This window comes from Chiroxiphia lanceolata, chromosome 1 (assembly GCF_009829145.1).
Source record: "Chiroxiphia lanceolata isolate bChiLan1 chromosome 1, bChiLan1.pri, whole genome shotgun sequence".
In the NCBI taxonomy this organism is placed as follows: domain Eukaryota; kingdom Metazoa; phylum Chordata; class Aves; order Passeriformes; family Pipridae; genus Chiroxiphia; species Chiroxiphia lanceolata.
The window spans coordinates 90,807,627-90,822,510 of record NC_045637.1 but is presented as its reverse complement, the minus strand read 5'-3'; the positions used below and the strand labels follow the sequence as shown (position 1 = coordinate 90,822,510).

Genomic DNA, 14,884 nt, shown 5'->3' with positions numbered 1-14,884 from the left:
GGACCTTCTGTGATAAAATGATTTGCAATCCTGACAGTGAAAAACACTCTGTGCTGCAGAGACCTTAACTTCTGTCCAGTAGTAGAATTACTGAGAGAATTAACTTGTTTCTGTTCCTGCTGTGGTACGCTGGCTTCCCTCTCAGACTGTAATCTCCCTTCCCGTTTGCTCTGAGATTGAGCCTGTCCACAGCTGGGCCCATCTGTCACTCACAGTGCATGTCCTTTACAACCTCCTTAACACACCACCTTCCAGCAGAAGAGGTCACTCAGATCAAACCCCAGATGTAGGCTCATCTGGCGCTCACCATCTGCAACAACAGACCACCACACAGTGCAATCTTTTCTACCTGCTCTGGCTGCTCTACAAAATACCTAATGATGATGCTCACAGACAGACCAACTGCAAGGCAAAAGCATCAGATGTCTGCATCAAAACCTGTGACTTTTAACTTCATGACTAAGTCAGCACCAAGGTAATGTCAGACTTTGGACCCTTCTGCATAGTCACTACAGGGATATCAAAACCAACGTAACCTATAAACATAAATTCTATGAAACATACGCATCCTTTTAACCTTCTGAGTGTCAGTGACAATACAATAATGAAGATGGAGGATGAGGGACTTATTATACTTAAACATCACACTTGGAGTATTGATGTGCTGAAAGGAACCATATATAATAGGCATAACATTAAGGTCCTCAATCAATCAAATTGTGTATTTTCTGTCTCACCTCATGCAATGACCAAGTGTCAGAAAATAACTTTTCCTATTAACTTAAAGGGTTTTTTTTGCCAATTGACCGCTGAATTATATTTTAAAACATTCATTTCTGAATAAATAATCAGAGCTTTTAGTCTGATAAAGATATAGATACAAAATGTTAGCATTTGGAAATACCAAGAAAAAGACAACCTTTCAACCTTAAATATCAGCCTGTCCCTCTCTTTCTTCCTGTTCTCTCCCAGAGAAAAACTCCCATTAATTTCAAAGGAAGTTGTCAGATAAGGCCGTGTGTTTCAGCATTAAAAATTATCGACTCTATGGTTGCAGCAAATAAGAGCCTAATACAATACTTGTATTAGTATTATTTTTTGATAATTACTGATGTTCTACGCAGGTGGTAAAGCTTGGGTGCATGCCTGTAGGACACTAATAGGAATATTTTTTTTTCCAACTGTCACATTTATCAGTGCACTAGAAGAAAATAAGCCTGTATTATGAAGTTTCATGCTGGCTCTCATTATGCCATCTCACAAGCTTGTCCTTTGATTTATTATAAAGATTAAATATATTTTCTCAGTGATATCAGAGGAATTAGACAAGAGGTCATGGAAATGCTGACAGAAAAATGTTAGTTTTGTGTGTGTAAAATCTTTTGTATGACACATTCAAGGTTCAACCAATGCTGCTTAATTGCTGGGGGGATGCTGGTGGATTCCTGTTCCCCAGGGTTGGGGAGGACGGAAACCGTGGGGTCCCTGCTCTCGCACAGTCCAGAAGTCAATCTCTACCCCTGCCTTCTGCAGGGTGCTCAGCAAATTTCACATCCTTGTTGATTTTGCTGCAGTTAGTAGCAGGGGAGCTGACAGGAATACCAATTTTGCAGAGCAGCTGCAGGATACTGTTAACTTCCTAGAAATGGAAATTTTCCTAATAAAAAAAAGAAAGGTTTTGGATTCAACTAAGATCAAATCCAGTACTGCAATTGACAAATGGTCCTGCAGACTCAGCTTTTAAATTAATTTTTCAAACACTGAAGTCCATCTTACTAGGGGAGGAGATATGCTGGTGTGTCTGGTAAAGCTTACTATTCCTCTGAGAAGAGAAAATTCATGTTTTAACTTGGGTTTTAATCACTATGTACTTTCCAAATATTTTGGTAATGGGGTAAATCTACGCAACAATTCTTGGGATGCCCAGAGTAGACTATATAGGCATATTCAATCCATCGTCAAACCAACCAGTCTAACCACAGCTCAGCCTCACCTCCTGGAGCTGGATAAACCATAAAAATAAATAGTAGGCAGGCTTTGGCAACCCATGGTACCTCCTGAACAGCCATGGTTATTCTATTAGTTGTAACTAACTAACCCAGCATGCTGAAACCAGATTCAAAGTAAATGTCACCACAGTGTCCACATATCCCTGAGAGCTATGCGGTTTTCATGGAAATGCTGCTACACTGCACTACAGTTATGATTGAGACAGAACATGAAAGACAAGCCCTTTGTTCTGTAGAAACATGTAATTTTTGGTGACAATAGCTTCTCAGCTCTCAAGTAAAAAAATATGATTATCACTCATGAGTAATATAGTCATCTACTACAGTTCATGAGTTTTTGGCTGACGAGTCAGAAAGCAGCCTAAACAGTACACAGTAAAGAACACCTTCGGATATAAACCTTAAAAACTCTTATTCTGCATTTAACCTCACGCAAGAATTCGCACTTAGTTAAATGAGACTTCTCGCCCAATTATAACCCATTTTCAGGAGTACAGGCTTTGGGGTGCCAGAACGTACTGCCAAATCCTGCCTGAAAGCTTCCACTGTGCAATACACAGGCACAAAGCAATTGGGCTGTAACTCAAGCCTCATCTGGCACTTGAAGGAACAAGATACTTACTGCTTTCTTTCTAGTCCTAGTGAGAACAATAAGAAATCAGGAAAAAAAAATCATGTTTTTTCGCAGACAATCTAGGCTCAAGACTTGCAAAACCACATGTAGTAATTATTGGTCATCGTGAAAGAACGAAGAAAAGAAACCTTCCAAATAGATTACAAAGCTTCCACAATGTGCACCAGTGCCCACATCTGGGATTCTTGCTTAGATCAATTTACAGTATAAAACCACATTTGTGCAGTTTTCTATATTTTTTTATTATTAAAAAGGGTCTTGCACAAGAAGTGCTATAAAATGATGGCAAAAGGAAGGGTGTGGCAGGAATTGAGATTTCTTTTTCTCAGAAAACAAATGACATGTCTTTCCTGCCCAATGGAACAAATAATTTCTGGTTACGCAAGTTACTCAACACAGTGTCAACTTCTTTGTCATGTATTTTTCTTGCTCCTCTATTCAAACCCACAGAAGTTTGAATGTGGCTAAATTGACCACTAGCATTATCTTTTCATACTGCTATTTTCTTTATTCGTGACTGGTTAAATCAGTGTTACAAGATTTCTTCTGAGTTATGTTCTAGCTCTAGTAGCAGAACCTGAATATACAGTTTGGTGAGCTGCTGCTTTAATTGTAGTGCACTCAAGGTGTTGTTTGGGGGTTTTCTAAAGAAATAGTTTGTGACAAAGTTAAAATTCTCTTAGAATCTGATAAATCTCTCCAAGCCAAGTTTCAACAGTTTAAAAGTATATAAATGGAGGCTGTATTACACATTTTTAGTCTTGTTGAGCAAGAAGTTCCAGATTAACAAACCGACCCCGACGCAACTATTACCTGCTGAAGTGTGCTTAAATTTTTCACTCTTCTTCTTCCTCCACTTCCATGGCTTAAAAAGTCTCCCGAGAGTGGCAAATTTGCTTCTTCTTCTGATCGGAGGTGTGTGAGTCCCAGGTACTAGAGAATCTGAACGCATTGCAGCCAGTCTTTCCACTTCCTCAGCTGTAGTTTCAGCAAGACAAAGAGAAAAGAAAATGAAAGGGGGAAAATTAAATAATTGCTTTAATAAATTGTCAGAGAACCACACAGATGGCTGAAGTTTTCCATAGTCACAGAGGACAGTAACAAAGGGAAAAAATCATAGTCCTTATTATTTTAACATTTTCTTTCAGTGGAATCCCTTATCTACTGCAAAGAACAGTATTAACAATTAGATTCAACAGGAATATGGATTATAACAAATCTTTAACAAATCGTTCTACATTGCTCTAGACAGCTGGCAGTTCATCCATCAGCCATTCCTGGGGAAGTGTGACAGAGACTGAGGAAGAGAAAGCTCAAACAAAAGGATGCAATACTGCTTAAAAAAAAATTACAAGGTTGTTTGTTTGGGGGGTTTTTTTGCAATGGAAAGAGCCATTTCTGTCAACTAATATTTATCATGAGCAAGGACCCTGATAAGTAAAGACCCTTTCATATCATTACTGTGTCCATCGAAATTAGCTTGGGTTATAAAAGGGGCTGCATTAGGAACTTCCTAGTGAGAGAAAGGGTGCTAAAAACTCACAGAATCATAGAATTGTTTAGGATGAAAAAGACCTCTAAGATCATCGAGTCCAACTGTTAACACAGCACTGCCAAGTCCACCCATATGCCACATCTAGACATCTTTTAAATCCCTCCAGAGATGGTGACTCCACCACTTCCCTGGCAGCCTGTTCCAATGCTTTACAACCCTTTTCATGAAGATGTTTGTCCTAATATCCAATCTGAAGTTCCCCTGGCGCCACTTGAGGCCATTTCCTCTGGTCCTGTCACTTGTTAACTGGGAGAAGAGACCAACCCCCACCTGGCTACAATCTCCTTTCTCCTCTCACATTTGCAAGGAAAAATTTATGCTGATAGTTTCGGGAAACAACATCCCTGTGATTAGAGGCACAGAGAGATGTAAGCCAGGACCACAGAGAAAACACCAACAGGGGGAAGCTATCAATAGCCTATGAGAGAGTCTCTCTGTGCCACAGCTGTCAGGGATGCAAGAAGCTCTCCCAGCCCTGAGCTGAAGCGTGCATGCTCTCCCCCTGAAAAAAGCATCTGTGTAATTCAGTCAGCAATACAGGAGGCGGTTTTGTGTATGGGTTGTTGCTGTTTTTTTTTTTTATTTTTAAAGTAGTTATTAGCATTTGTTTTTGGGATGTTTTTTAAGGGATACCATTTCCCAGGCTTGTGTTGTAATGCAACACTGCCAGTAAAACTGATTTTAGTGGTTTGCACACACAGATTCATAAAGACAGGACACAGATTGTCACCTCTCCCGCACTGAAGAGAACAGCCCAGTGTTTCTATTCAGCTCTAGTATATTACGTATTAATCTCAGCCATGAGCACGGGCTCAGGAGCATCAGCAAGAACACTGCTTTGAAGAGGTGAGCACACCCACTCCACACTGACAGAATCACCAGAGATTTTGGCTGGAAAATTCTTATGTATCTCAATGGAAATTTTTCTGAGCCTTTAAGTGAGCCAAATTTAGGTTGGTTTTCATGGGAATAGTTAAAGATGCATTTCTAACAAAAGGAGGTTTCCTTATCAGAACTCCAACTGAAATACTATTTGAGTCCCTCAGGTTTTTGTATGAAGGTTGGTTATTTTGTTATTGCTCTTTTGTTTGTTTTGAACATTGACAACACAATCCTTTTTCCTGTAAAATATCATGCTAGATACAGCTGCCTGTAACTTTCCAGATTAAAAAAAGCTAGCCAGTAAGATGGAAGGAGCCCAGCTGTTTCAGTGGAAATGGTTAAAAACTGCTATTCTTTGGGATAATGGAGAGGAAGACAGATATTTCTGAGAACATCTTTGTCCAATTTAAAGCAGAGGGAATAAAAGATAATCCGGCCAAAGCATTTAATTCTGTTCCAGCTCTTTGTGCCAGATTGCCTGGAGAAATACCTTCTTATCCAAAGAACCCATTACAAGGCTCTGTCCTGTACAGGGGCTGGGACATGCTGCATTAAGGCTGGGAATTGCCTGGTTATGCTGAACAAGCCATGAGAGTAAAAAGAAGAGGAAATCATAATTTTTCTTATGCTTTCTGATTTCACTAGAACCTTCTGGGTTTTGAAGACCAGCACGGGGTACAGACCACTGCCCTCTATGTGTAGACCCAAAGGAACCACGTCTTTTCCCCCTCCTCCAGTTTTAAGATGCCTCTAGTTAAAGCACGTAAGATCCCACTGTGTTCCACTGCTGTGATTTTTCAGAGATGCTGACAAAAGTAATAGCTGGTATCATCTTTGCTGCCTTACTTGGGGGATACAGGAAGCGGCCCATTGAGCAAACTGCACTACTGCTGCTCAATTAGGCTTCCTGCTAATAAACCCACAGCTGAAACATATTGAAATTCCTCGTTGCTCACCCTCTCACCTCTTCCCCATCACTGAGCCAAGATTTCTGCTACCCACGTGCCTTAGTTACTAAATCTCAGAGCTGCAACAACTCCTCTTTGATAGCTGGTCCTAACTGGTACTGCTGAGGCCATTCCCTGGAGAACTGACATCCCTTAAAGATTCTCTCCTTTTCCAATATACAACCCCCTCTGTCCCACACCAGCTGAGCTCTCACTACCCCCAGAGAAGCTTTTCCCACTCATGGTAAATGAGTATGGATTCTCAGTCAGGCAAAACTAACACTGGAGTCAAAAAGAATTTACCCAAAGGGTGGGTTCATTGAAAGCCAAATGCAGTGTCAAAACCATTTCCATGTTTTGACTGCTCTTCCCTGAATTTCAGTATTGTCTCTCACACAAATCTGTGCCCTTGAAGTCCTGCAGTACTTGTTATCAGTCATGAACGTGGCCCTTCTCCTTCATCCTCTCCAAACACACACAGACAGCTCCAAGCTAATGCAAGTAAGAGCTCTTTTTTTCTCCTCTTGTTCACATTTCTCAGAAGGACATGATTTTTTTCATGAGAAATACTCTTAAGAGCACTGCTAATTCAAAGCATAATAATCACTGGCTAGAAATAAACCACACTAGCATAAAGCCATGACAGTTTTAATACAGCAAGAATAAAAGCAGACCATGATGCAAGAAGTAAATGCCAGATTTCTGTGCTCTTCTTTGCTGCTGCATCTTTTGCTTGAGTTGGCTGGGTTTCTCTGCCTTTTTGGCTCCTAATGACTATTGACTGGCTGTGGGCTGCGACACCCACTGCTGACAGCAGGCTCTGTAGGCTGGTTTCACACCTTTGCTGTTCCCAAAAAAGCTGGTACTTGCAGGAATGGAAAGTAACCCAAGCCTTTTTTTTTTTGCCTTCAAAGAGGAAAGCAGGCCCAGCCTGATTAGTCTGCTGAACTGGGAGAAGGAACTGCCATGTGCATTAGTGCCTGTAGTCACACTGCTGAGATCTCATCTTGAGGCCACCTGATGCTTATGGGTCATGGTTGCTGCTGATACTTGGTGCTTTTGTGTAGCAGTAAACCTGCATTACATGGGTAAACTGTTGTTAAAACATGTTTCAAAATGGCTTTTTGTAGTCTCTTTGCTAACTCATGCTTTCTTCTTCCCAAGACCCCCCACGACAAGTGCTATCCCATGCAGGAATGTCCTGGGAAGATGTCCTAAGGTGTTCTCATTGGACCTTGTTAACCCCTTCCTGTGATTGGGTGTTCCTGTAAGCCCCTTGAGACTTCTAATTGGTTACTCTGTGAGTCCTTCTAACCCTATAAATGTAACCCCCCCCAACAATAAACTCCCTCTTGCGTCCTCTCCACGCCGGTGTGCTGTCTCTGTGCCTGCCATGGAGCCACGTGGGTGGGAGAGGTGCTCTCCCCTCCAGGCTCAGGACCTGAAGAAACCCCTGGCGCTGGAGTTCCCCCCCATCCACTTCAGCTGTCGGAAATGGTTCCTCAGATGGAAATGGAACTAGAACTCGGCCGCCCCACGCCATGGGGGGAAAGAGATCCAGACTTTTGGGAACTTGTTCCGATTTTTTTCCAGGATCTTAGAGATCTTGATGAGACACAGAGAAATACTGGGACCTGAACTAAAGGCAAGGGGGTGATGCACCCCCCCTCCCACTTTCTTCTGTCCAAGCTGTCATTCTGGACTAGCAATGGGGAAACTAAACCTGAGAGTTTTTCACAGGTTGTTTGGCTGTGAGACAGCTCTCAAGATTGTTGCTCTAGTTCTTAATACTCTTGAAGTTCACCCAGACTTCATATAGGGCTTAAGCAAGACTTGGGGTTCTAATGAAAAAAAACACCACAAATCAAATGCAAAAGCATCCAAGTAATATAAAAGAAATTTTAGAAACATGTTTGAAACACACTACAAAGGAAAAAGAGACCAGACCATCTTGGGCCTGTTCTATATGTTCTTATGATTCTCCCACATCTTTCAGATGTCCAGTAAGAGGCATTGGGGTCACCTACTTTTTATATTTAAAAAGCATAGCAGGCCCTCCCAAAGACAACATAACTTATTAAGTTTCCCTGGAGAACGACAGCCAGTTTTCTCATTCCCACCACTGGGAATCATTTAATCTATTAATGTTGCTGATATATAGTATACCCAACTTCCATTTTAGAAAAAAACCCACTCTTACTGCATTTGGGTACACAGAGCAATTTCATTGCTGAAGGCTGAAGCCCACCCACCCCATCTGTGATCTTCAGTATTACCTTCCTCACTGGTAATCACACTAAGTTCTCTCTCAGACCTTTCCTTAACACTTATTATTCTTAATCAGACACATGATTATCTTAATAGGCAGTTTACTTCACAAAGTTAGATTTTAATCCTTCCTAGGAAGCACCAATGGCTGCTTTGTGCTTTCTGTTATATTTGCACAAATCTATAGTTACAGGCTGAAAATTATCTTGGCCCTAAAGACGCGATTAACTAAATGTGCCATTTTATTTAATGACAAAAACTTTATATAAATAAAACAAATCTAACAGAATACTCCTTATTGCCAATCAACATCTAACCATTCTGCAGACTAGTTTCCAACAAACTCCTGTTGCAAGGTTTCTTTTGAACTCTGCATCCAAAACACCCTTCATTTCAGACTACATGGACCTTATTCTAGCAGCTTTGTTCAACACAACATGCAGACGCATTATGTGTCTTTTTGAAATGACAAGAAACCTGAACAGCTAATTGCTGAGCAGTTATGTCTACTCTTTACCTGAACGGGAACACTTTCAATTAAAAAAACACCTTGTTTTTCTTTCAGGAAAATGGTTTATTCTCTGCTCTTCTATTATCTTCTGTTCAGTTATTTCCCTTTAATTTCCCTTTGCACCTGGAATTAATTTTCATTAGCCCTGCCTTTACTATTTGAATTGCCCATTTAAACTTTTCCTTACTTCTCAGAGGTCTGTTTTCCAATGAAAGACAAGGCATGGCACGCAGCAATCCAAATGCAGTCTTGCCAAACGAGGATGATTACCTCATTGGTTGACAACAGCTCCCACTAGATGTATGCATTTGCAGTGGCACTGACTTGGCTTAGTGGGTTTATGAGCCATGAAGAGGCTGTCGGTAGCTTTTCTTTGCATGCTAATCAGCACTCATATTTTCCAAGCCCCTGCCAATTATTCCTGCTCCCCAGGTGTGTAGCACTTCGCATGGTATCCGTAAACCAAGTCTCTCACCCTTTATACTTGCCTGTTTCAGAACAAGTATCACACTGTGGCATAGCTCTTCTCTCAGTTGAGATCTCTCTGTCTCAGTCTATTTATTTCTCTTGTTGGAATAGAAGTGAAAAGAATAGCTTAGGAAGTCCAATCCCTTTAGGACCCTGCTTTCGACTTATCTACATTTTGACGTAAAACATTAATTATTCATGCTGATTGCAATCTGAAAGCCATTTTTTTAACCTCTGCAAACTATACTGCACTGCATGCATCACTCTAAATATGACTTTATTGATATGAAATCTCTCAAAACACTATTTTCTGTACTATAAGATAATACAAAAGATTTTTACTTGCAACAAAAACACTTCATCAGGTTATGTCAACAATAGCTACATAATCTCTTCCTATAAATCCTGTAATTCTAGAAAATAAGGAGTGTTAGATTTTGTTGATATCAACTGTTTTGTGTATCCCTCTTATTACTCACCAGATTTTCCATCTCTTAAACATTTTCAACATATAGATTCAAGGTTAAATCAAGTAAACAGTACTGTAGCTCATCACCATTGTGCATCTAGACACTGGAGCAGAACCCGCAGGTCTGTCGTGGTCACCACACACACACACACACTATCTGGAAACTCAGCAGCTCCAAAATAGGACTCAGAGATGTCACTACAAGTGTAACACACATCCAAAAATCAACCAAGAGAAAAACAGGGCCAGCAAAAGCAAAAGAGGTATCAGAGTACTCTTGGGGCTACAGGAAGACAGTTTCACAAGTACCAGGAGTTGCTCTAGCAAAAAACTTCAGCTTGAAAAGAAGGGATATTTTAACCTTCCTAAATGACAAGCAGAGAGAAGATGAACAGTGTATGCTTTTAAGAAAGCAGAAGAAGTAAGATGAGATGTAAGGACTTTTCTATTAGAGCAGATAGAGAACTTATTCAGCAAAAAGGAGAATCATGGGGTCACTTTCATCTTCCCCTTGAGAAGGCTTAAGCCCAGATCTCCCATTTTCCTTGGGAACACTACCACACTTCATACCATGATGGATGAAAGAGCACATCTATCCTACTAAAACTGCTATTTTAAGGAATTCAAGACCTACTGGGTCTGAAAGAAAGCATTAGTGATAATTAGGGCACTCCTCTGCCAGCAAAAACACCCTTCTCCCAAAACTATTCCTGGGTTTTATTTAACCTGGGTTAAATAACCTAAACCCTCTTCTGTTTTACTCATGGATTGAAAGAAACTGTTGTTCACAGCTGTGATTTGTTGAGAGCTTGATCCTGTCCAGTTCTGTACAAAGGAGAATAAAGGGGAGTGAAGATACTACCTCTCACTGTCCCTTTCTTTCACTTCTGATAGGGGATCTCCTGTTTGAAGCATGAGGGGAGAGAGGAGAGATGTGAGGTGCTGTCTTCTAGATCATCTCCCTCCAGAAGGCAAAAGCAGGAGAGGACAGATAGGTATATGAAGCCCCATTAGCAGAGCTGGCCAGTCACTCAGTGAGAGGGATCCATGCTTCAGCCTGTGAAGAACTGCTATAAAAAACTCATGTTGTGGTGTAAATGTCAGATACAAGTAGAACTTCCCATCTAGGGCATTGACTCCAAGGTATCCTCCTCATACTGTAATCACACCGTCACACTAACAACTCATCTACTGAAGAAACCTGGACTTTTCTAAGTCACCATTACAGAAACAGGCTCTTGGAAAGCCCCAGCCCATTGTGCGGAGCCTGGAAGGGAGCAGCCTCTAAATGCAAACGTATTGGGAGCTGGATGAACCCATATTCAGCTCATTCAGCTTCTGAGACTGAAAACAACCATCAGTAAGATGGAACCGACATTTCTACTCACAGCTATCTGTCCACTAGCACAGAACATTAGAAAAATAAACCTCCTTAAAAGGTATATTGCCAAGCCTAAAAGAAGGAGATTAAATCTCACGCCACCAAAAAATTCAGGGGAGAAAGCTGGGCAGAAGTCATACCCACAGGACTACTGCAATTCGAGGCTCTAACATTATGTGCAACAAATGAAATGCTACCAGGCAAAACAGTCGCAGTGGGGCTGTGACCCTTACTGTAAAAGTGGGCACCAACCACTGGTAACACCAGTAACTCCTTGAATACATGTTGAGCTGGTTTTGGCTGGTATAGAATTAATTTTCTTCACAGTAGGTGTCATGGAGCTATGTTTTGGACCTGCGCTGTAAACAGGGTTGATCGCACAGCGATGCTTTCGCTACTGCTGAGCAGGGCTTACTCAGCATCAAGGTCTTTTCTGCTCCTCACACCATTCCACCAGCGAGGAGACTGGGGATACACAAGGAGCTGGAAGAGAAGAGAGTTATGACAGCTGACCCCAAGTGATCTAAGGGATGTTCCAGACCACATGCTGTCATGCCCAGCACGTAAAGCTGGGGGAAAAGGAAGGAAGGGGGAGATGTTTAGACTGATGGCATTTGTCTTTCCAGGTCACTGTCACACATGATGGGGCTCTGTTTTCTGAGGATGGCTGAACACCTGCTTGCCCATGGGAAGTAGTGAAGGAATTCCTTATTTTGCTTTGCTTGTGCATGCAGCTTTTGCTTTACCTATTTAATTGTCTTTACCTCAACCCACGAGTTTTCTCACTTTACTTCTTCCAACTCTCTCCTCATCCCACTGTAGAAGAGTGAGCAAGTAGCTGTGTGGGGCTTGGTTGCTGGCTGGGGTTAAACCACAATACATGTGGACAGGAATAGGCACCATGGCTCAAGGGTCCTAGACGGACCTGTGCATACACAGGGGTTGTTAAGCAATCTGATTTGTCCTTCAGTCATACCCAAACTCATCAACTAGACTTAAGACTCATCCATTACGGGTCAAGTTCTTCCTGAAAGCCAAAGCTATGGAAACAGAGAATCTGTCTTCCTCCCAGCAAGTCTTCAACCCATTCAACAAGAAAAATCAGAACCGAAGTCCATATACTGCCAACTCCTAAATTTATTTTGAAGAAGAAACAGTGCATAACATTTTTTTCTTATGCTTGTTTCAACTTGCTAGTGATTGAAAGGGTCTTCTTGAAGGAGCTGGTAATGATTACATTTTCATGGTTGGATTTATCTCTTATAACAGCCTGAACTGCAAATTCTACTCAGCAGCAAAATATAGAAGTAATCCAAGAAAAGGATCCAGTCCATGAAAGCCCATGAGTTTGTTGCTCACATTTTGCTAGGTTTCTGCTACTGGGTGATAATTTTCCTAATTGCCATTTGGACAGACACACAGTTGCTCACATCCAAGAGCACCTTGGCTCTACCAGTCCTCACTGGGAATTGGGGAAGTTCTCCACCCTTTTAAAAACAAACCACTAGTGCAAAAGGCTAGCTGTTTATTTTGAGAAAGTCTAGAAAAAATATTTAAATGCTTCTAATTTCTTGGGGGATTTTTGGTGGACTGAGCAATTTCTATCTTTATCTTTTTGAGTTCTCATAAGTAGGAATATCCAATTTTTTACTTTATTTTACTACAAATGTGAGCTTTAGAAGGCATATCTTTAGATATTTCAGAAACCTGAGAGAGGCACGCCCTCTTATTAAAAGTAATCCTATTCAGAAAATGGCATTACAAACATTAAACTTCTTAAACACAATGGTATCATCTCACCACTATCATCATGAAGATAAAAAATTGAGTTTTTAATTACTTAAATGGCTGCGAGAAAAGGAACAAAGTGCCTTCATTTAAGAGCTAGAAAGTTCAAACCATTCCCCTGTAAACTCTATTTCTTCTCTTGGGAAAAAGAAACTTCTATTTCTGTTCTTTAAGGAAGTTGGCCAAGAGGAAAAGAGTAATTATACCAAATGGCACATTGATAATGAGCATGAATACGAGTTGAGAAACCTCCCTCAGTAACAGCCTAGCAAAAAAATATGTTTCATTGGACTCTGAAATGAGACAGCCTGTATCCCTGTTCAGGAATTTACAATAAGTACTAAATACTTTTGCTTTAAGTACCTATGTGTAGCTACATATGGTCTTTGCTGATTGTCATTATAATGAGAATTTTGTTTATTCAAATGACGGTTAGTTTAGACCATCAGCTGTGGTGAAATATGTGTTTTGGCCCTTATGGTAGAGCCTTGAGTTTCAGAGATGAATACTCAAAGGGGAGTGTTCACCCCTTCACTGCTGGCACTGGACAAAGCAACAAAACGATGAAATCTGACTTGCTTACATGCTGAAAGTTTCCTTTCAAAGTTACCAAGATTCTGCTACCAAGCAGAGAAAACAAACAAACAAAACCCCCAACAAACCACAACAACTTACAATATAAGACTTTCTGAGCATTTTTTGACAATATAAATTGACTCTGTCCATATAATCTACAGGGAACAGTGTTCTCAATTTTAAGTACTGCTCTGTTTTAGAAGCATCCACACAACATCCTTCTGTCAAGTCAAATGTCATATGCTCTTCCAACTGAGCCAGAACCTTTGCCATGCAAAACCCGGTGTTCAAAAATCTCTTTGACTTGTGAATTCAAACAAAATGCTGCTTAAGTAGAGACTAACGTGAACCATGACATCTAGTTGAGTACATCAAGCTTTACAAAGTTTGTGATAGTGTTCAGGATGAAAAATTTCCTAAGCATTTAGCTACAAAGGGAGGACACAAGAAAGAAAACAGGTATATGTTTGCAGGTACTTATACACAAACATATAAAAATGGAACCTGATGTACATGCAATAATAATGCAAAAATCTGAAATAAATTAATCATAGCAGGTGAAGAGCACTTTCATTCGCTTACTAAACCCAGAGAAGAGCTGCAACTAGCTCCCAGCAGCTGAATTCTAAAAGTAAAACCCATCTTCATATAGGCTTGCAATTTTTAAAAAATTATTTATCTCACATGGCCCAGTGGCCAAAGAAGGCCAGAAAGAAAAACAAATGAAAACAATCCCAAAGAAAAATATTGCCAAAAAGCACCCTTCTTGAGTCTCTGTGCAATGCCAGAAAATGTATTAGTGAATTGATGCCCATCTTGCTGTTTAGTGAACTGGCTGTTCTGCCGACTTGAGATGAATAAGAGAAAGAAGCATCAGTTCACTGGAACTACAGGATCTCCCTATTTTCTTTTAGGCTCATGGATTTCCATGCTCAGCATAAGCATATGGAGTTCATAACGAAAATGGTATTTGACTGAGATGATAAAAATGCATAGAAAGCCAAACCCACATTAGTAACTAGAGTCAAACAATGCAGGTAAAATGCTGTCCTTATTTTAATGACAGACACAAGAAAGGGAAAAGAAAACACCTCCTGAATTCTATCTTGTTTATACATGTGACTTAGGGGGTGGACTTCAAAAGAAATGAAGCTACATAACTGAGCCTAACGAGTCCCTCCTTGACTCATACCCCTTTAGGTATCACGTCTAATTCTCTTCAATGGCTGCTAGAGGAGCCCAGGTTTGTCAGCTATAGAGAGCAGAGCAGACAGTCAGAAATTGCTCTTCTCTATTCAGATGCTGGAGCAAGCAGCAAATTCTGTCTTAAGTGCCACGGCAGTTTGCTAGAAGACATCTTCTTACCCTCATGGCCATAAACCAGCAGACAATTTTG

The 14,884-nt window shown here is 40.7% G+C and overlaps 1 protein-coding gene across 7 annotated transcripts in view; it reads right to left on the bottom strand.

Annotated features, from left to right (window-relative positions):
* Positions 1–14,884, bottom strand: part of PHACTR1 (phosphatase and actin regulator 1) — a 308,888-nt gene that overhangs the window by 122,693 nt on the left and 171,311 nt on the right. For all 7 annotated transcript variants that reach the window (XM_032710975.1, XM_032711209.1, XM_032710889.1 and 4 more), the window contains one exon: positions 3,457–3,621. In XM_032710975.1, coding sequence (XP_032566866.1) covers positions 3,457–3,621 — 165 coding nt within the window. The remainder of the gene's footprint in view (positions 1–3,456; positions 3,622–14,884) is intronic.